Source organism: Lotus japonicus, chromosome 4 (assembly GCF_012489685.1).
Source record: "Lotus japonicus ecotype B-129 chromosome 4, LjGifu_v1.2".
Taxonomy (NCBI): Eukaryota; Viridiplantae; Streptophyta; class Magnoliopsida; order Fabales; family Fabaceae; genus Lotus; species Lotus japonicus.
Window position 1 is genome coordinate 77593166 of NC_080044.1, and position 21840 is coordinate 77615005.

At 33.4% G+C, this 21840-nt stretch overlaps 1 protein-coding gene and 1 long non-coding RNA gene across 7 annotated transcripts; one reads left to right on the forward strand and one right to left on the reverse strand.

The window, feature by feature from the left end:
- Positions 1 to 1690: 1690 nt before the first annotated feature.
- On the forward strand, positions 1691 to 4710 carry LOC130711157 (uncharacterized). Of its 6 annotated transcripts, none has more exons than XR_009010593.1 (6): positions 1692 to 1960; positions 2107 to 2184; positions 2549 to 2604; positions 3150 to 3233; positions 3410 to 3579; positions 4105 to 4710. It is a non-coding gene; the product is annotated as an uncharacterized LOC130711157 (long non-coding RNA). The 6 variants fall into 6 exon arrangements; XR_009010588.1 differs by having other exon boundaries at positions 1693 to 1960; positions 2107 to 2604; positions 4105 to 4361; positions 4460 to 4710; XR_009010590.1 differs by having other exon boundaries at positions 1693 to 1960; positions 2107 to 2604; positions 4105 to 4361; positions 4473 to 4710.
- A 15146-nt stretch (positions 4711 to 19856) lies between these two features.
- On the reverse strand, positions 19857 to 20537 carry LOC130710203 (uncharacterized). Its single transcript, XM_057559387.1, has 2 exons — positions 20149 to 20537; positions 19857 to 20078 (listed from the first exon to the last, which is right to left on the reverse strand). Exons 1-2 carry the CDS (start codon positions 20467 to 20469, stop codon positions 20052 to 20054), a joined length of 348 nt encoding a protein of 115 aa, XP_057415370.1. The 5' UTR covers positions 20470 to 20537; the 3' UTR covers positions 19857 to 20051.
- Positions 20538 to 21840: the final 1303 nt, after the last annotated feature.

Sequence of the window (21840 nt, forward strand, 5' to 3'; positions counted from 1 at the left end):
TATGCTTATGTACAACTTATTTTCAATTTATTTCAATAAATTTTTAAAAATAGCTTATGAATAAGCGCTTATGACCATAAGTGCTTAATTAAGCTGTTTTTCCAAACTGGGCCTTAATCTAAGTGTAGTTAACCATGTTAATTGAAAGTATACTAAAGACTTTAAGAGCGTAATTCCACCTAGATGACCAAGAATAATCATAAAGCTAAAGCTTATTTAAACATAAATTTTATAAAATATAAATATTGGGAATAATTTTGGGTTATGGTAATTTCTATCCCAGTTCCCTCCTCAGGATAACTTTTATACATGATAGACATGATAGGATAAGCGACAAAATAGTGTTATCATATCATGCTGACCCAACAAACAACATATTACAGCAGGATATGATTACTGCTATCATATCCTGTCTGCTTATCATGTCCATCAAACGGGTCCTAAGTTTGAAAATGGTCTCTCCCCAAGGTAAAGTTTGAACTTAGTCCCTTTGCTACATGGCTTCACAAGTCCTACGTGGAATTGCCATATATTTAATGAAGTCTACATGGAAGCTTTTTCTTGTTTTTTTTTGAAAAATTCATTTTTCCACCTCAAATTAACTCATTAACTCTTGAGCTAACCCTTATAACCCTTATTCACAAATTAACATAACTCCAAACCAAATCAAACACATGTAAAATCCCCAAACCCTATCTGTAAAATTCCCAAATTCTATCGACTCATCTTCTTCAACCGTGTCTTCTCCTCCTCTTCATCTTCGAGCATCTCTCCTTATTCCCATCCTTCATCTTTGAACTTCATATTCTCCATTTCCCTCCCCATCCTTCATACAAATTTCATAACTTGTATACTTACTTCCCCAACCATTATGTGAACCTGTATACCCTTTTGACCACATTTCTAGCAAGGTCATCAGACCACCACTTTTGGCAGCGACTAAAACTGGGTAGTTTCTCAAATAATAAGGACTAAGTTCAAACTTTGCTATGAGGAGAGACCGTTTTCAAATTTAGTGCACTATACATGAATTAAAACCTTATTTAACCCAAACTTTTAAGATTGAACCTATATCAATATATGATTTAGCTTTAAAAAAATACATTTCCAAGTTAATATTTGTTATTCAAATTCCCGAAGGGTAGTTGAAGTGGTAAGAGCTATGGACATAAGGGTTGGGTAAAGGATGAAGGGTCCATATGGTTCAAACGCAGAAGAGGACTAATTTACTAACATTATTAACAACTAACAAATGTTTATAAAAAATTTTATTATTCATGAGATTAAACAATTCTACACAAGAATTTGGCCGTTCAATCTTACAAATTTCATAATTAATAAGGGAGAACCAATATTCACAAGCTCATATTTGGATTAACATTTTTTCTTGCGAAAAATGCACAAAGCCACCTCAAATTTTAGTGCTTTTACAAATAGGCATCATTAACTATATATCATCCTAATTAATTCTTAAGCTTTAATCTATCTATCATCTATAATATATAAAAGCAAAGTTTTGCAGCCTTGGGGGCAAAAAAGTCCTTCAGCAATTTATTCCAATATCTATGAGAGCTGGGTATGGATATTTTTGTAAAAAAGTCATTTTATTTCACTCAGGTTTGATCTCAGCCGTTCATTCATATCAATTTCATTCATTCTTTCATTCAATGGATTTATTAAATTAGTGAAATACTTTTCAGTTTCAAAAATGTAAACAGACGCTTCCCCTTTCACCTTACCTTCTTCCTTTTCTCCTTCTCTCAGCCGTTTCTAGGTTTCAAGTCGTTTAAAACCTTCTCTCAGACACACTGCTTTTCCGTGTCTGCCTCTGATTTCAGGACCTCCTCGACACCCTCCCTCGCCCTTCCACCGCCGTCTGGAAAACCTTCATCATGGGCTTCATCTGCGACCGGGTGCCAGGGTTTTCATACTCGATTTGGGTTTTCCTGCAATTTTTCAGGTTGGTTTCTCTTTCTCACATCTGTGATTCGTTCTTCCTCCAAGCATCCATTTGTTCCCTTTGTTTTTTTTCCCAGTTCGTGATGGAGATGATTTTTGGCTAAGCAGATTTGATTCAAATTGTTCACTGTGATTCCTGTCCTGCAGATTTGGTGCGCCTTTGCTGGGATTATGGGGTTCCAGTTTGTGCTTTGGTGTCGTTCTTCTATGTTGTTCTTGATTGTGGTATTGAATTTTCTTTCATGAACCAAAAACACAATTTTCCTTAATTTTTTTCATGGTTTTCTAGACTTTTTAGACAGTGATTGGGTTTGGATCTCTTGATGACATGAAAAGGCCTCAGCTACTGTTTTACCTTGGTATTATATATGTTCTCTTGGAGTAAAAAAGGCAGGATGTTATGGCTCATTCTACAGAAGTAGAATTTATTGCAGCAACAGTTGTAAATCAATCCTTATAGTGTTTTTACAGTTGAGTTTTTTATTTGAGTTTTTAGTTTTTTTCTTTTTTTTTTTATAATTTTGGACATGAGAAAGTAAGGGTCTGTGGCTAAGTTGTGTTACATTGCATCTTGATGTTCATTCGAGAGAACTGGTGAAGGGGCAGGGGCTTAGTGAGCGGGGGGAAATTATTCTCTTCTATAAGGTAACCTCCCAAAATCTGCATTATTGTGTGTCTTTTAAGATTTTTATTTCCATCTTGGTTTAATTGGTGTAGAATTATCCAAGTTCATTCTCATTATATGCTTCACTTTGATGCTTATTCAAGAAAATTGTCTATATAAAATGACAATCACTGTATAATTAAGTAATTGTTATTTCATGAATTATTACTCTACAGTTTCATTTCTTCCATAACGGCTGATTTCAATCTTGCCAAATTACAAGTTATTTTCATTGAATTGTTATTATGATAGTTAATATAGCAAAGAAGCCTTTGATAGCTTAGGCAGTTTCAAACGGCATTACTTTTTATAATAATTGCCAATAAGTGGCATTCCTTTTAAGTATCTTACATTAATAGGCATTTGCATCAACATTTTTATTGCTATTTTGGCATTTTATTTGTGTGACCTACACCAGTATTTTGGCATCTTAGTGTTTATAATCATTCAAGTTAGCGAAACTAATGCACGGCCTAATACCTATTTTCTATGCACAGTTTAATTACCTATGTTATTGGTTGTGTAGGCTGAACCTAAAACAGATGAAGTATATGATCAGACAACTTTGCTTCCTGAAGCAGATGTGAGTGCGCTCTGACTTAGAATCAGAGTAAGAGAGTCCTACTGCTAACCTTATTTTAAAATCTTTTATAATCTTATTTCAGTTTGAAGTATCATTTACTAATTATAGAACTTGATCCACATTGTCAATTTCCCTCCCAGACAGAGATTGTGGTATCGCATCATAAAATTTGTTCTTTTCTCACTAGCTTTTCTTCTTTGCAGATATTGTTTCTGCAACCACAACTTTTCTTTTTGCAGATATTCTGTCTGCAATCGATCTCATCCCTTTGTTGCTTCAATATTCTATAAATGCTTCTCCTGGATGTTCCCAGTTGCATTGTTTTGGATTCTCTTTGATTCTACATGCTTGGATGATCAAGTAGCCAATTAAGGTTTGAATCTTATCTTGGTGTCTTCAATCCATACCATATTTTTCAACAGTGATGTAATTAGAGTAAATGAAACTCCTATACTTTATCCCTTTTTTCCTCATTATGCTTGCACATGCTCTTGACTTGCTTTTTGCTATGATTCCTAAATTCGTTAATTTGCTTTCAGAAAATGTTACTATACAGCATACAATAAGGTCTTAGTAGAGAGTGGAATGGAGGAATGTGCTACCCTAAATTTATGAGTTGTATCACTACCAAGAATGGTTATTTATTTTCAAGTTAGAGGGAAGAAAATAGGAATCACATAGCCATGCTGTTGGATTTTTATTTTGGTTTTGACATTCATATTAAGCATATGCATGATGCATCTGAATTTTAACATAGTGATAAAGCTAATGAATGAAAGATTAAAAAAGCACATGATAGTAGCTTCTTGGTTTTGATTGAATATGTTTCTGTTTATTTTTATTTTCGCAATTCCAAGAATCAAGTCTCAAATCTAAATGCTAATCTAACTGTTGCAAGGTTTTGGATTCTCTGATTCTGCATGCTTGGTAGAATGAGTTGGAAATTAAGGTGGTGAATCTTATCTTGGAGCCTTAAATTGATATCACAACCAGCTATATTTTTCAAGAGTGTGGTTCAAGTGTATCATCTTATCCGAACTAAAGACAGATGTTCTCAGGAACGAAAAAAGTAGGAGTAACGAAGAAGATAAATGAGAATGGATATGAGAATTCTTACTGAATGTACAAGTTGCTGCATTGTTGTCTCCCACCAAGGTATGAATCATCCGTCTTTTTACTTTTTTCACCTTTGTTATTTCTTTCCTCTTTCACTCCCATTCCATGTTATGTTTTTTTTGTTGCCTTCTTTGAAGTTTTATTTTTCAGCCTATGCATTCCCAAGACTATTCACAAGTACAATGCTTATAAGGATGTTGGTCTTTCTACTTACTGATTATATGAATTAGAATTATGTGAGCAGAGAGAGAAGGCTGGGACAGAAAAATGCTAAAATGAGTTATTTTAGATTGCAAGAACGTCAATCTTTCCAGAACAAGAAAGTAAAGTTCTCAGCCAGCAGAGGCAGCATCAAAGTGAAGGACAAGAAAGTAGTGGACAGGAAGATTCATATGTACAGGTTATTGTTGTTGATTCTCAAGAGGATGATAGTACGGATAATTGAAGCGCATAAGCTTTGTTGAGTTCAACACTACAGGTTTTGGTTAAAATCTGATGGCTAGAATGGTATATGTGGAGGGAGAAGGATTATGGAAAAATTGTCAAGGCATGGCACTGCCCATTAAGGTTATCCAAAGGCCTAAGTCACTTGATTTAGGAGTGCAATTCTCTAGCAGCCCTGATGAGCCAGCCACTGAGGGAGCTATGATCAAGTCTTCAAGAATTGGTGCTTTGGAAAACATACCAAAGAATTTGGATCAAAGATGATGGCTAAGACAATAGGTAGAGAATCATAATGTAATTACACCATTGAGTGTTGCTAGGCTACCGAAGTCATGACTCATGAGGACTAGGCTCCAAAAGTTAATTTAGATTTCTTTGTTTTTTGCTCCTTTCTAATTGTATATTGGCCTAAGATTATGCTTTAGCACGCATTTTCTAACAATGGAATTCACTATGTTAAAATGTTATATTTTCTTGCGTCTATAAACATCTCTTTAAAAAAGGGAATGTTATTTGAGAAGTATCTTTCTAGGGATTTTACTTAAATATGTTGTTTAAATTGGCATTGAAGATGTTCCTTTGCTAATGGAAATAGCTTTTGTGCGCTCTTAAATGTTAAAACTGTGAATTTTTTCTTACGGTTGGTTATACCTTTAGATTATTGAAACTTTGTGAACTTGAGTAAGCTTCCTTATCTTTATTCGACTATTTCAGTAAACACTGAGGATGAAAAAGTTATAATGAATTGTAAGAGAACAACAACGAATGATACTTGGGGAGCGGTTGATAATTCATCCAGTTGCTGAATTTAGGAGAGGGAGATAGCATTGGCTTTTGCTCTAAGGGTGACGCATAGTGACTAGGTCTCATCCGGTTAATGTTAGAAACATTCTTTTTGTGCCTTTTAAAATTCTAAATTAAAACTATAAAAAATTAACCCACTATACTAATTAGTATGACAATAATAGTTCTTAAGTTTATTCTTAATGTAAATGTTTCACTTGAAAAAAAATTAAAAATATGAAGACTTACTCAGTGTCTTTTTTTCTCAATTGGAAAAGTATATTTAATGTCTTTTATTAGCTCATACTCCCTCCGTTCCCTATTATAAGTCACATTTTTTGAAAAAAAATTGTTACAAAATATAAGTCACTTTCTAATATCTAGGAAGCATTAAATAAGTTTTTCCAAGTTCACCCTCATATTTAATATGAAAGAGATGATAAACTTTAGAAGTATTAACTTGGAGAGAGAAAATCATAGGAAAGTAAATAAGGGTAATCTAGGAAAGTAAATCATTTTCTTTACAAATTTATTACTAGTAACTACTTTTCTTAATCTAAGAGATTTAGTTATTTGTGACTTATATATAGGAACGGAGGGAGTATATAGTAATCTCATATTAATTTGTTTGATAAAAAATCAAATTAAATAATGGAAGTGCAAAAGTTTTAAAGAGCAATTTATACACACACCACATGTAAGGTAAATAGTTAGTGAAAAGTTGTTTTTGGCATTGATATAAAATTTAATGGAAAAACCTGTAACGTTAATTTTAAGGATTAATACTAATATATTCAATAATTCTAACTAATAAATTATGCCTTATGAAATTCTCAAACTGATATGAATTAAAAACTATTATTATGCAACCAATAATTTTTTAATAAAATACTACAAAACATTTTGAAATGGTTATAAACTATAATGATAAATTAGCAGGAGGAAATTGATAAATTAGATCTATCAAGTATTAACTTAAATTTGTAAAACAGTAAAATAAATGTCAATCATATACCCACTTAATAAACAATTATGTGCACACTTCAATTGAGGTGGTTACAAAACATCTTTTATGTTTTAAAAAGAAATTGAGGTAGTTACAAACATAAGTTAGACTTTATCTCAACTTAAATTTCAAAAATGCAAAATAATTTTCAATCATGTCCCCACTTCGATCGAGGTGGTTACTGAGGGGTTTTATTCATTGACATTGTGAGGATGAATATGAATATGATATTGTTTTTATCATCAATTTGCTAATTATTGGAAGGAAGGGGAAAAGACCACAGAAGAATGAAGAGAAAACATTGAGAGTGATTTCTCATTAGCGGTGGGTTGGGTAAATTGCTAATCTAATCGGCCTATTAAGCTTCTAGCTGAGCTAAGGATGATTGATATGCTTTTAAGAGAGGTTTCGTGCTTAGGTGTCACTCATGTTTTTAGAGAAGCTAATGATCTAACTGAGCTGATCACTTAGAAAAGGAGGGGTGTGGTAGGACTTACCCTTTGTGGAGTCTCTTACCTTAGCTTGGTAGCTCTTAGCATAAAGAATGTTTGTATTTCCTACTTGAGAAGGACGGTCTCACGCTTTTTCATTAATAAACTATTTCGTTTCCAAAAAAAGAATCAAGAGAAAACAGACAATATCATTGTGAAATTATAAAGCTTATATTAAATGCAACTAAATATTGCTAATGGTTGAAATTTGAATTAAGAATGAAACAGTAAGATTAAAATTGAAAGCCAATTAGTAAATACTAATTTGCCTATTCAACTTTTGTTTGGGTAGCTGAAATACTGATTAAGATTCTAAATTAAAATATTTTATATGAATGCAATTAAATAATGATTTAGATTATAAAAGATTCTGAGTTCAAAAAAAAGATTATAAAATATTCCATTAATAATGATTTTATATGAAAACATTAAATATAAAAAAAAAAGAGATTCAAAAACATGACTGCAACAAACACGCTGCCATTTAAAAAAAAAAAACACGTTGCCCATTTTTTAAATTTCAAAATTGAATTTAAAGCATTTAATTAGTACTCCCTCCGTTCCTATTTAACTGTTCGGGAAGAGAAGAAACACACATATTAAGGAGTGCAATTAATTTTGTTGGTTTTCATAAAAGTATTATTTGTTTTTCATTTTTACCCTTTTGATTGCATTTTATCTTTCTTCATTTATTGTTTCCACAAGGGTATTACTTGGAAAAACATCAACTAATGCTCTCTTGAAATTATAAGTGGACAAATATATAGGAACACAATATTTTCTTCAAAGTGGACAGTTAAATAGGAACGGAGGGAGTAATCAATTTAAAAAAAAAATAGTAACCGCATTATTTTCAACTGATTGAAAATTTAAAGGAAGACCTATTAATTGCATTAAATCCTGATATTGCAGAAGGAAATATTTTAATTGGTTCCTATTTTAATATCCAGATTTCATATAATTCACAAGCACAATAAATTTATTTTGTATGGCATTTATGTGATTGATCTACCGTTAACTAATAACGATCCATAAAAATGAAAAAAAAATGAAAGATTTAGGGATTCAGATGAAATTTTAAGTAGAACAAACAGAAGGGACAAATCCAAATATAGAAATTCTAAAAAATTTCATAATTTAATTGACCTACAGTAGATAGATTTAGTTTCTTGGTTCCAACGTGTATGTACTCAATTAAGTAGCATAATAATAATAATTTTATTTGACATTTTAATTTTTTTACGGTAATGTTGTTTCAAGTAAAATTACTAAATGCTATGTAACACTGTTAAGTGTATTAGAAAAATTGAAACCCGTGTCAATTAATACGTAGGGGTTGTGGACAAGTATTAGTGTGTAAATTGTTTGATCAAAGTAAAACGTAGGGGTTAGCAAAGTGATGGAATCCCAAGGGGATTTTAGTGAAGCTTACAATTGAATAATAAAAGTACATAAATTAATAAATTTATATTTTTTAATATGTTTTTAGAAATATGCTTCAAGTACTAACTTCCCATTACCTGTCTTATGAGAGTGACTTTTTTACTTCTCTTTTTCTGTCCACCCATGTGCCTCTTTGTTTTGTTTTAACTAAAGGTTGAGTGACACCATTAAATCTATTAAAAAATTGAAACTGATATCAATTGATACGTAGGGGTTGTGCACAGGTAGAGCTGTCAATATGGGTTCCAACCCGCGAGCCAGCTCGACGGGTTGGCTAAATGAGCCGGGTTGGGTTGGTTAAATTCCAGCTCGAAAAGAACTTGGGTTAGTGCAACCCGGCTCGTTTAACCCGCGGGTTAGACGGGCCAACCCGCGGGTCAAGCGAGTCAACCCGTCGGGTTAGAGTTATTTTTTATTAAAAAAATTATTTTATTTGTCTTTAATTTAAGGTTAGTTTTATAGATTACTTTTAGATAGAAAAATGGAAATTTTCATTTCTTTAAATTTGAGACAATTTTTTGTGTTTTATTTATTGTTATTATATTATTTATCTTATTTTAAATGTGACAGTAAAATAATTGTGTTTTTAAATCTTGTCAACTAAATTATTTTACTATATTTTGTAACCAAAAAGTTACTTTACTATATTTCAAATGTGACATACAAATTAATGGGTTGATAAACCTCTTTCTTATGAGTTGTTACCAATTTCTTTAAGTATTTTTGTGAAATTATTTTTTTAAAACATTTTCTAATCCAATTTATCTATTTTCTATTTTTTTTTTCACCCAACCCGCGAGCTCGTAGCGAGCCGGGTTGGGTTCATATTTTCCTGGCTCGTTAAGGCCCCGAGTTGACACAACCCAACCCGTTTTCAACCCAACCCATACGGGCTGACCCATATGGGTCGGGCTGGCCCGTATTGACAGCTCTATGCACAGGTATTAATGTGCAGATGAATTGATTAAATTAAAACATAGGGGGAGTTAGCAAAGGATTTGGAAAGAATAAGGTGCTTTTACTATTAATTTCTTTTTGTTTGGATGTTTATTCTGACTTCCTCATTTCTTTATTTATTATAATTATGGTATAAATGAACAATCATAAATAGGTACGAATGTAATTATTGAAATGGATAATATTTTGTTGCTTACTCAAATCAAATGCATTACATTATGTAACCAAAAAAATGCTTTTGCACCCAAGTCTCATCAGTCATCCTTTCTATGATCGATGATGAAGGTACTTAAGTTAATAAATTAATATTTTTTAATATAAGTTTAGAAATGTTATTTAAGTACTAACGTGCCAGAATTATGTCAAGACCGGTGTTTTTACATGACCTAGCATTCTCTAGAGTCACGCATCGTACCTCATTTATGATGGTGATGGCAGTAATTCTAATAGTACTTCAAATGTAGTTTACAAAGAAGTATTTTCAATGTAATATGATAAAAATGTAAAATATTATGTTTTCAGTTTTACTCTCAACAAAATAATGTCAATTCACATCAATGTTACTTCAACTAGCTAAGATGGACTAATCAATAGAAACAAAAATAATATTAATCTACCATTTAAAACAACAAGTCAAAAGATAAAAACAAAACAACAACACAAAATCTTTTGATTTATGCCCCTCTAAATATTTTTATTTGGTATACACCCTTATTTTGAAAATAATATGGAGGGATAAGTCTCAGTCGTCCCCTCCGCATCAATGTTAGAGGGACCAAAGACATATTTAAGCAAAAAAAAAAAACAAAAACAAACATTAATAAAAATAACAGATTTAACAAAAAAAACATACACAAAACTCAAAAATGAATATCCCTGTGCATCGCACGGGTAAAAAGTACTAGTAATAATTATAATAGATCATCTTGTTAACAATTTTTAGGTTTCCAATAATTGATTATTGATTTCTAATTAAAAAAAAAACATATTTTTGAACAAAAATGAATCAAGAACCTAATAGCAGCAAAAGTGAATTGAAAGCTATAATAAAAGTAATTCAAAATGATTTGGACATCCATTGTAAAATAAGAACAAAATAGTAGCAAAAGAAAATTGCATTTGTTTTTATCGAATCAATTGTAGTTTTGATTTGAGTTCTGAGCGAATAAAGACCTACATAAATATTAATGTACAATGATAACTTTTATACTTTAGTTTTTTCCAGAAAAAATCATGATGAAGGATTCACGGGGATATATGTTACCATGATACCATTGTTTATAAAAAAAAAAACCATGATACCATTGCAATCCCAAATCCCTCTTTTCGTTAATTTATTTTTATAAATTATTAGCCATTGATAACTTAACTTTAGTTAACAAGAGGACCTATTTTAGTGGTTATTAAAATTTAAGGATCAATTAGGATGATTTAATAGTTAGTTAATGAATCTATTTACAAAAGCTATAAAGTTTAAAGTGGCTTTATACATTTTTCCCTTTTTTCTTTAATGCATTTTTTTGTTTTGCAAATTCTTTTAAATATTTGAGTTTAATGGATATGCACTGACAGTGTAAAATAGTTTTACACAGTCATCCAATCAAAACATGCCACATAGGAGAGATAATTACATTTGACTTTAATTTTAATTAAAAGAATAAGATATTTTTTGATTTGGCGGAATTCAATTGGATGTCTGTGTAAAACTATTTTACACTGTCAGTGCATATCCATTAAACTCTAAATATTTTACGGGAGAAGAAAAAAACCTATAGTTTTTTTTTTGACGAATAATTGAGAAACTTCATTAATCAGGAATGGACGCTAAGTCCAAAAAAACAAGATTCTGAACACAGGGAGGAGTGCAACCCACCCAAACACGCCCAGGGAAACCTAAAGCGTACTGAGAAAGCTCATGGGCAACCTTATTAGCTAGTCTACTAACATAAGAAATCTTCCCAGGGAAAGAAGAAAAGAAAAACCTAATATCAGAAATAACTCTCCCTACATACGTGTTAGAAAGTTCCCCACCTATGATGGAATCCACAACACTCTTGCAATCGGATTCTATGTGCAAATTCTGGAAGTCATACTGAGCTGCTACCTTGATCCCCTTCAAAACCGCCATAGCTTCAGCGTACTCCGCTCCCAGCTCCACCGCAAGGTCCTCTGAAGCCGCCACCAAGACATTACCAAAATGATTTCTGAAAACAGCACCAGTTCCCACCGTTGGCCCGCACCACCCGCGTCAATATTTAATTTCACAGTACCCCTCGGTGGCAATCTCCAAAACTAATTAGCTGAAGGCTGATCTTCACTCCTCCTTGCACAAGCAACCTTCTGCTAGGCCTCCTGGAACTCCCGCACCGCTGAAAAAGCCTTTGCTGCAACATCCAACGCATCACTTGCTATCTCCTCAAAACACAACCTGTCTCTTGCAATCCATATGTGATATAGCGTGGAAGCAATCAATTCTGCGACATCCTTTGGAGCTTCCATAAGAATACTTCTGCACCAGGAAACAAGATCACACACCTCACCCACATCCCATGTTAAACCCAATGGGGTCAAAAACCACACCCTGCGACTCCATTCACAATCGCGAAGAGCATGTTCAACCGATTCAGAAACAGTATGGCAGCGAGGGCAGAAAATAGGGCATTGAACACCACGGTTCCAGAGTCGTTGCCTAGTAGGTACCACACCTTTCAAAAAAACCTATAGTTGGAGTGCAGATTTGAAATTATATATATATATATTTATTTATTGGTAAATATTAGTTGTTATGATGATATAGTTTGAACGACTTTTTCACGTTAGCCATACAAAGTTCCCCCCCTAATTTAATTTATAATATAAATAAGATAAGATCACACAATTTAATTTATAATATAAATATAAATAAGAAAAGATTCCATCAACTAATTAACAAATATAAAAAATAACACTATTTAATTTTTAATATTGATATCTTTATTTTTTTTAAAGTGGAATATTGATATCAATAAAGCAGAGTTATTTTCACTATACCTTATTTTTTAACGATCTCATATTGTTTTAAAAATAACAAAATCCAATTTTTTAAGAGATCGCATCTTTCTTTTTTAAATGAAAATTTTATTTCATCTTGTTTTTCTTTTGATATAAATTCCATCTTGTATTTAAAAATAACATAATCTAACTAAGTTTTTAACATATTCTGTAGTGATTTTAAATATTAAAATTGTATCCCAAAGTTTAATTTACATATTTGATAGGATATTTTTATTTTTCATTATATAAGAAATAAACTTAACACCGATATTAAGAAAGGAGAGTTATTTTCAGATGTTATCTTGATTTTACATAACAATCCGATTCCATCTTGTTTTTAAAAATAACACAATCTATCTAATTTATATATATATATATATTTGATATGATATGATGAGGTTGCGGTTAGGGTAAACCCAGTCTGTGTCAATCTAATGGCTGCACTTGGTGGTGTATAGCACCTTGCTTGTTCCACATGGTACGCCATTTTCTCCTCTCCTCATTCAATTATTCAATTTTATCGGTTATTGTTTTGCAATATGTTGCTATAATCATAATAATTTCAATTTCTTTCATACACATACATACATACAGGATCGACCAAAGCATCAATGTCTTCCATCCACCCAACCACCTTACCCTTGGCTTCTTTTTAAAGGCTATCCGCAGATCTTTTGCAGCATATCAGATCCTAACGAAACCTACTCGACAAGTATTCCAGAGTTTGAGGAGGCATATCTGTTGACTTGTCAACATGGTTGGTGCCTATCGGAGACATGGTCTGAAATATTATTTCTTTGGAATCCTACCAACTTCGAGAAAATCATCCTCCCACACTTAAAATGCGATTTCGGGATAAATCAGTGCATTTTTTCGTGCTCTCCAACTGCGACTGATCAGATTTGCTTCATATTTTTACTTCCATCCTTCAATCATCGAGCTAAGAAAATACTATTCTGTCAACTTGGAGATAGTCAATGGACTGAAGTGGATTATAAGGAGGAGACTAGTGAATTGTATCTTGTTAACCCGGTTTACTTTCATGGTCACTTGTACGCAGTTGAATACTTATCAGGTCGTCTTGTGGTAATAGAGAAGCGTGAACCCAATGGCTTTGAAATAAACTCTGCACATGTTTTCATGCCTCCTCTCCAAAAGACCTTCGAGTATAGAAGCTGGTTGTTAGAATCTAACAACCAACTATTTTGTATTCAAATTACTTTTGAACGTCATGTGATTATTTCTGTTGCGGTTCATAAATTAGATTTTTCTCAAATGGTGTGGGAAAAGGTAAAAAGCATTCCCGACAAAGTTTTCTTTTTATCAACTAATGGCTTACCTTTTGCTTGTCAAGCAGTCCATCCTGAAATAGAAGGAGGGCGTATTTATTTTATCTTAGAGAGCAAGTTTGTCTACATATACAACATTGAAGACAATAGTCATGTGCTTTGTCATGCTTTCTCTAATTTACCAACAAAGCTGTACCGCTCATTCTGGTTTAGACCAGATTTAAGGTATGAAGTTTTACCATTGATTTTTATCGACTGTAAAATTAATTTGAATTAAAATGGTGAAACAATATATTGTTCATGTTGTGTAGGATGACATTTTCACTCCAAGAACAAAGAGGAAAAACACAAACTAGAGGGGAGAAAAGTAGCGTTGTAGTCCGCTCAAATAAGACAAGGGATATAACTACTAACTCTTATGCATTTCCTTTTGAAGAACTTCATTTTGACATGATGAAAGAGGTTGCAAGATGTCTTAACGTGCTTGATTATTTGCATTTTCGAGCTACTAGCAACTTCTTCCGTTTAAGATTTCCACCACTTCAAAGCAGGTCACTCTCTTACACTTCAATGTCGAGTTTTGATGATCTTCCACTCTTTCCATTATTTGTTTTCTTTGAGAAAGAAAATGTCTTAACTTTTGTGCACCCAAAGTATGGGATCAAGTATAAATATAACATTAATTTGCCTAAAGATATCCAAGGAGATTGTCAAATTTTCGGCTCAAAAGATGGTTGGTTGTTATTAGCCGTAGACAATTTTTCTAGCATATTCTTCAATCCCATTACAAGAGAAGTGAAGAAACTTGCACATGGACCTGCACCAGAACAACAAAAAAGGAATACGGTGTGTGTAGGCATTTCACATCCCCCAACCTCTTCAGAATGTGTAGTTGTTGAACTCCATAGATCATTCTACTCGGATAACGATATGATAGTATACACCACTCGCCTTGGGGAGGAAAACTGGGAATTCGATATTAAAAACTCTAAGTTTGGTCTCTCCTACATCAACCCTTGTTTCTATAATGGGGTATTCTATTATCTGAGTTGTGAAGGAAAGTTGGCAACTCTTAAAGAAGATGAAGAAGGAGACATACTTTGGGAGGATTGTGAGAAGCCTGATGCTCCATGCACCGACTACTACATGTCCTTTCTTGTAGAATGCAATGGTAGTCTCTTGTCGGTATTTGAAGGTGCTTTTGGAAATTGGATTGGAGTTTTCAAGTTGAATGAGTCCGAAATGATATGGACGAGAGTTGAAAGTCTTGAAAATCATATGCTTTTTGTTGGTAAACAATCATATTCTGCAGTTGCCGATATTCCTGGAATGGAAAATAAAATATATTTTCCAAGAATTCATGATGAAAATACTGTATTTTATTCACTAGAAACAAAAAGCTACCATACATTTGAAAGCACTAAAGTGGTAGATTTTAGTACGAGTGAAAAATTTAATAGCAGTTGGATTCAACCAAGATGGCAGAGACTAAGTAAGTAAGATGCTGGAGAACGCTGGGGTTGGTAGCCTTCAAAATCTATTGGAGGGAGAATGATGGAGAAGTTTGTTGCTTTTGATATTTTGGGAGTTGCCTTGGAGGGTGGCTTGATCTTGTGGACTTTGATTTTAAGTTTATGTGTGTTGTGCTTTAATTCATCTTTTCTATTTTTTTTTTCTCTATGTACTGGGTGTCATTGTTCTCTTTTTGAATATTTGGTGCAATAATTTATTTGGAATACTTTCAATTTTCATGTGAAAACCGTGTTGAATATATATTTAGAAAATTAATATATATATATATATATATATATATATATTACTAGAAGACGAATCCACTCACTCTAAGATAAATATACACGTGTAGACCGTAAATATAAATAGTGATACTGTCTTTGTATTGTAAAGTGATTGTAGTTATATAGTTTTTATTTTTTTTTTGAAACTGTAGTTATATAGTTATTAAATTACACTATTAACTTGGCATGAAAGATTGTTGGCATTTAGTAAGTCTGTTCATGCCACGTTCAAAAAAAAAGTCTGTTGATCTTTTCTAAATTGCTTATTGACTTATACCTCATTTATATATTATCAAAAAGACATTCAACCACAAGCTTATATATTAAAGTGGATGTTAGTAAAGGTGAACCTTTTCATTCATGACTTGCTATTCCTTGCATTTATGTGTATGTTTGAGTGGTGATAATGTTGAAACTGGATAAATTGCTTGGTTTAAATCTGTTTTCCGGAGTAAGTTTTGATATGAACATGAACACAGCTGCATAATCATAAAAAGGAACGAAATTACTTTGCTCCCATTTTCTGCAAGCGTTGGGGGCAGTTTGGGCAGCAACGGTGTGGTGCATTTGGGAATGCAGGAATCAGGTTGTTTTTCAGAATGGAGTTTTTGATTTGGGGGCAGTCCTTGGATTTGATTCAGGTCAGGAGCTGAAGGTGGTTGAGAGTTAAAGTTAGAGGGTTTTGCTTTTCTTTTTATGAATGGTTGTCCAATCCTCTATTGTGTCTCAATGCTGTATAGCTGAGTTTCGTTCGGTTGGGGGGCTGCTACTGCTATCTTTGGGTGTTTGGTTTTGTTCTGCTAGTTAGTTTGTATTGTCCCTTGCTAGCTCTTATTTGAGTTGGTTTTTTGCTGTTTGATTGAACTCTTTGCTTTTGCTTTTGTTCTTTCTCTCTTGTATTAAAGGTTGGTGTTAGAATATAGTATAAAATCATTAAAGTGACACGTAAGCCTAAAAGCTGAGGTGGATAGTGTGCTTAGAAGTATAAACATTGAGGTGGCGTCGCTATAATAATTACTTAATTATAATAGATAGATTGATTGCTCAAACCCTTATAATCTTATGAAGCTAATGATGTTACAGATATGAGATATCACATGAAGCATAATTAAGCAACCAGTGAAAGTATCACAACAATTGAAGCCTTTTCCCATTAAACAAGGTCAACTACATTAATCAAATCATATAAAAACATACTATATATCTTGTTCTTGTAAGAGCAACATTAGTTCTCTGGGGAGAGGAGACAAACTCAAGCGAACTCCTGATATTGGTTCTTACAGTTGATAATATAATAATATCATGCTCACCACTATGATAACCATCTATGGATTTCACGTTCACATAAAATCCATCATGGCTATCATACATTTTTCCAAGCTTCGCTTGAATTGCAACAACTTGCCCCGCATATGGTGACACTATACCAATAGAGAGTTTCTCCTTGGAAGAAAAAAGCCATTCTGCAACCAGAAAAAAGGACTTGCTATAATTTATATTGACTTCTTTTCATCTAGGGTTCAGTAATGCTGATCGAAAGAAGAATAAAATTAAAATCAATAACATAAGAGGCTACAGCTGGGAATTTGTCAAAAACTTTATGCAAATTCTTCAGTATTGTGACAACAACTGTACCTCAGCCATATTTTTGTAGCTCCTACCTGCATCATCAAATTCTTCTCTTCCACCAATTATATTTATAAAATTATTGGGACCAAACAATGGCCCTGGAAGGCATTTCTTCCCGTAGTTACTCACAACATTTTGCGCATCACAAATTTTGTTATGAGTAGAAATATTGATTTGGAAATAAGCTGATTTGTGGATGCATTCTGTGTTGCATGTTGAGAAGGTGTTTTGGGTGATCCAGTAAGCTCAGCCTCTCAAACAAGCTTCTCCCAAATCCAGCTTCAGAAGAAACCTTACACACAAAAAAGAACAAACACAAACGTAAATTAGCTATAGAAGTGGCTTGTTGGAGGTAATTCACAAAAAGAAAAACAAGTTTTCAAATATGCATGATCCAAACTACTTACATTACTCCTAACCATGGAACTTAATTGACACTCATCACCAACAAGAATAGCGCGGCTTATTCCTGGAAGTAATAGAGGTATTACTGATTCGCATTCTTTCAGGTGAGCAGCTTCATCTATTACCAAAAGGTTCACTGGCTTCATTTCTACAGAATGTAGCTTATATGAACAGGAAGTTGTGCAAAATATTATTGATGAATTTTGGAAACAAAACTTTCTAATTGAAGCCTGGTGAAAAGATTTTATCAATTTGAGTCTATCAAGTTAATCTCTTGCAGTTTCAAAAGCAGATAGAATAGACATTCATTTCTCTTCTCGTACAATCTATATGAGAGATCATTGTATGAGTGAGAAATTCTATCTGATATTTCAAGACCAGTAAAAAGCATTTCCAATCCTTCAAAACGACAATTTTTTTCAATCTCAAACAAGGAATCTTGAAATGATTTAAGTGCTTCATCTAAGCACACTAAGTTCCTATAGTTATGTTCCAAAAGGAGAGATCTAGCCACATGTGTCTCCAAGATAGAAATGTAGGATTTCAATGGCAGAGCAGTACATGGAAATAAATCTTTCTCTCATAAACTCTAAAAAGGATTTGGGCTTATTCATGCTATTATTTGAAGTATTCCTGCTTATTGTGTTCTCCTTATCCTTATCCCCTCTCTGTCTCAAGGAATCTGTGATACTGAGAAACACAATTTGTGAGAAAATCAAACATTGATTTCACAGAAGAACTCCAGCCAGTAAAAGGTGTAAAGCATTCCATGAGGCGTTCCATTCGATAATCCAATTGTATGTCCTCAACATCTTCATCGATGTTGAGTCTCTTATTATTCCCTAGCAACAACTAGTCTCCAGGGGAACAGAACAATTCACCAGAGAGGGAGTCTCTCACAATGCTCAATAACCGCGAAGCCACTTCTCTGATGGCAACATTGGTCGAAGCACATACAAGAACTCTATATTTCATTTTCACTAGAGCAAAAAGCCATCAAGGGCAGTGGAGCTGTGATTGCAATCAACTGCAAAGAAACAGTCACATTGTATTGCATCATTTGAAGGAAAAAAATCTAATGACAATGAAGTGAGTTAACAATTAACAACACATTGTTCAAACCCTTATAATCTTATGAAGCTAATGATGATACAGATATTACTTTGATGAAGCATAATTAAGCAACCAGTGAAAGTATCACAATAATTGAAGCCTTTTTCCCATTAAACAAGATCAACTACATTAATCAAATCATATAAAAACATACTATCAAGATCAGACTATCTAATTATACCAAATTATTCAATCTAATTACTGTTTTAATAGTTTTTTTGCAGTGATAACAAATGAATTAAGTCAGAATAATCATTACCTTCATTCCCCGTGATCGACCTCCATTCTTCATCACTGCTTGTAACTTTCATTTTATCTGCTGCTGAACTATCTAGTATTTCAAAATGCACAAGATTCTTGTTCTTCCAATAGTCGAACATTGGCACGGAGAAATCTTCTCCATCCTCACAAATCCACAGCCTCTTTCTTGTACGTGTTGTGGCAACATATAGTAGCTTGAGTCCAGAACACAAAAGGTTGTGCTTGGAATCAACAAAACTTCGAGTGTTAACATGTGTTCTGGAGTCTAGCATATTCTTTTCCTTCATGTACTCATATATTATCCACCATCGCCTTTTCAAAGGTGAAGAGGCTAAAAAAATTATAGAGCAACACATCACAACAAAGGCCAAAGAAGTACCATAAGACAGATTTTTCAAGAAAACAATGCAGAAAATCAAATCCATGAAGCCATAGTCATTGTAACTTGGCCTCTTCTTGGTTGAACTCTCTGCTTCCATCATTTTCTTTAGTTCAAATATGTTGACAAAATGTCACAAAAGGCATGTGCATGCAATGCAGATATGAAAAGTGTTGGATTAAAACTTCACAAATGCATTTTTGGCTTGCTTGGAGTTTTTGAAATATGAACAGAACAACAAAGGTGTGTCTTCTATTCATCGGAACATAGAAACTTGTTGCTAACTCCTCGTATTTGTCCACTAATAGAATGTGCAGGGAAAAGTTTAAACTGTTCAGCTTCCTCCATAACTTTGCAACTTTTGGATGGAAATTATGTAGTGCTTCGAAGTAATGAAAAAAAGTTTTTGCTACTAATTAGGTGAGCTTTTTACTTCATTAAATGTAAGTTAATTAAATGAAGATCTCTCTATCATCATCATCTGATTTTTAAGGTAAATATTTTATTGATAGAGGGAAGGTTCATGAGAACACTCCTCTCATGATAGAGAAAAAAAAAAAATGAGCCTCATTAAAAACCTTCAATGGGAAAAACCCAAAGAAGGAAAAGAGTACTCCACACTAAAGAAACTCAAGACAAGAAGACACAAAACTAAAAATTAGACCATTTTTTTATTCTAATACTTAGAGTCCCATGCTCCTTATGCATCTGTAGAATAAGAGCCATGCTGCAGAAAGAAAGAAAAAATTAGGATTGGAAGTAAAAATAAAGAAACCAGATAAAAAATGGAAACTTACGGGTGACCCTTGAAAATGTTTCAGTCGGCAATCTCTGATGGCATCTCCGTTCAGCCAAACAGCATCACATGTCGGGCAGCGGCGGGAAGCCTGAGTTGCTTCAGCGGCCTTAGTCGACGCCTCAGCATTGCGCCTCTCTTCGGTCACCTTGTGCTTTTTCAGGCACTCGTTCGCTTCATTCTTGCATGACCAGACATGACCACAGTTTTCACAAGGAAATGTTTTTTTCTCTTCCTGTGTGGTTGGCTTTCCCCCGATGGGACGACCACTGTGCCTGTCATTGTTGCGCCTAGCTTTGTCACCGGCTGTGCTGCTCGCCATTTTTCAGAGGGAGGAAACAGAGAGTGAGAGTCAGAAAGAAAAAGTAAGAAGACAATGTGAGAAAGTAATGCAATGTGAATGATAGAACAGAACACAAGTATATATATATTGAGAGAGGGTGATGAGTATGAGGTAAAAAGAGAGTTTTTTGGTGTAAGTATGGTGTGCTTTTTGTATCTTCCTCTGTAACAAAAATAAAATCATGATTTGGAGGTGAGCACACAATCTCAGTGGCAAAGACGTTTATCTCAAACACACACATGGTTAAGTTGAAAACGTTTTACGGTGGGGTCCACTAAAATCATCTCAAACTCATTCCTTTCCCCTTCCCCTCCATTTATTTAAAATTGATAAATGATCCCCAAATACATTAATCTTCGACCCTGACATTTAAAAATAGGATTGAGTTGAAAGAGCAATAAGCAGTGAATGTGGTGTGCAGATAACAGTGAAGTTGTACATTAGGATAAATGAGGAAAACCGCTTACATAATTCAAGGCATGGGGTTCTAGATTGAACATGCACACACATAATTTATATATACTTTTTATAAAGAATTCTTTTGGCTTACCTCACTTTGGTTAAATTACCCTCATGATATATATGTTGCTATCTTTGACTTTTAATGACTATGAACATTAGGTTAAATGTTATGTAATTAATCTAGGTTTTTTTTAACTAATTAGTAGTAACTAGTAATGATATGTTGAATATGTTCTATTCATCTCGAGAGGGTGTCCTTTGGTTTGTTAAAAAAATTCTTATACGTTTGAGGTGTTGTGTGATTTTAATTAGGTTTAATTGCATTTTTTGTCCTGATGTTTAGTCTTTGTGTAATTTTAATTAGGTTTAATTGCATAATTTTGGTCCTCTTTGTTCCAATTTTGTGACAATTGGGTCCTATCGTTAGCCTTTCATCTAATTGCTAACAAGTAACAACAAGTAGCAATTTTCTAGATTAACTAAATTTCTTAAAGGGTGTGAAGTTGTTGGTTGGTTTCCTTGTGCTAGTAGCTCACAAGGAAACCAATAAAAGGAGCTGGAAAATACTGCATAATTACAGCATGGAGGGACACCACTTCGGCCATTACCTCTTTCCAGTACCCCATTTTGAATTTTGTTGGAACTTAGAGAGAAAATAGAGAAAGAAAATTGAGCTCAGAATGAAATGCTCTCACTATTGAAGATGAAAGTGTCTACAGGCCTTTATAGAAAGGCTAACAACCAAAACACAATTACAAAACCCATTTACTTTCAAGTTGTTGCTTCCCTTACTAAACAACCAAGAGTTTTGACCCAATGACATCATATTTCAATAAGAAAAGAAAAGAAAAAAGAGTTGTATTTACATGATCGGCATGTTTGATTCAA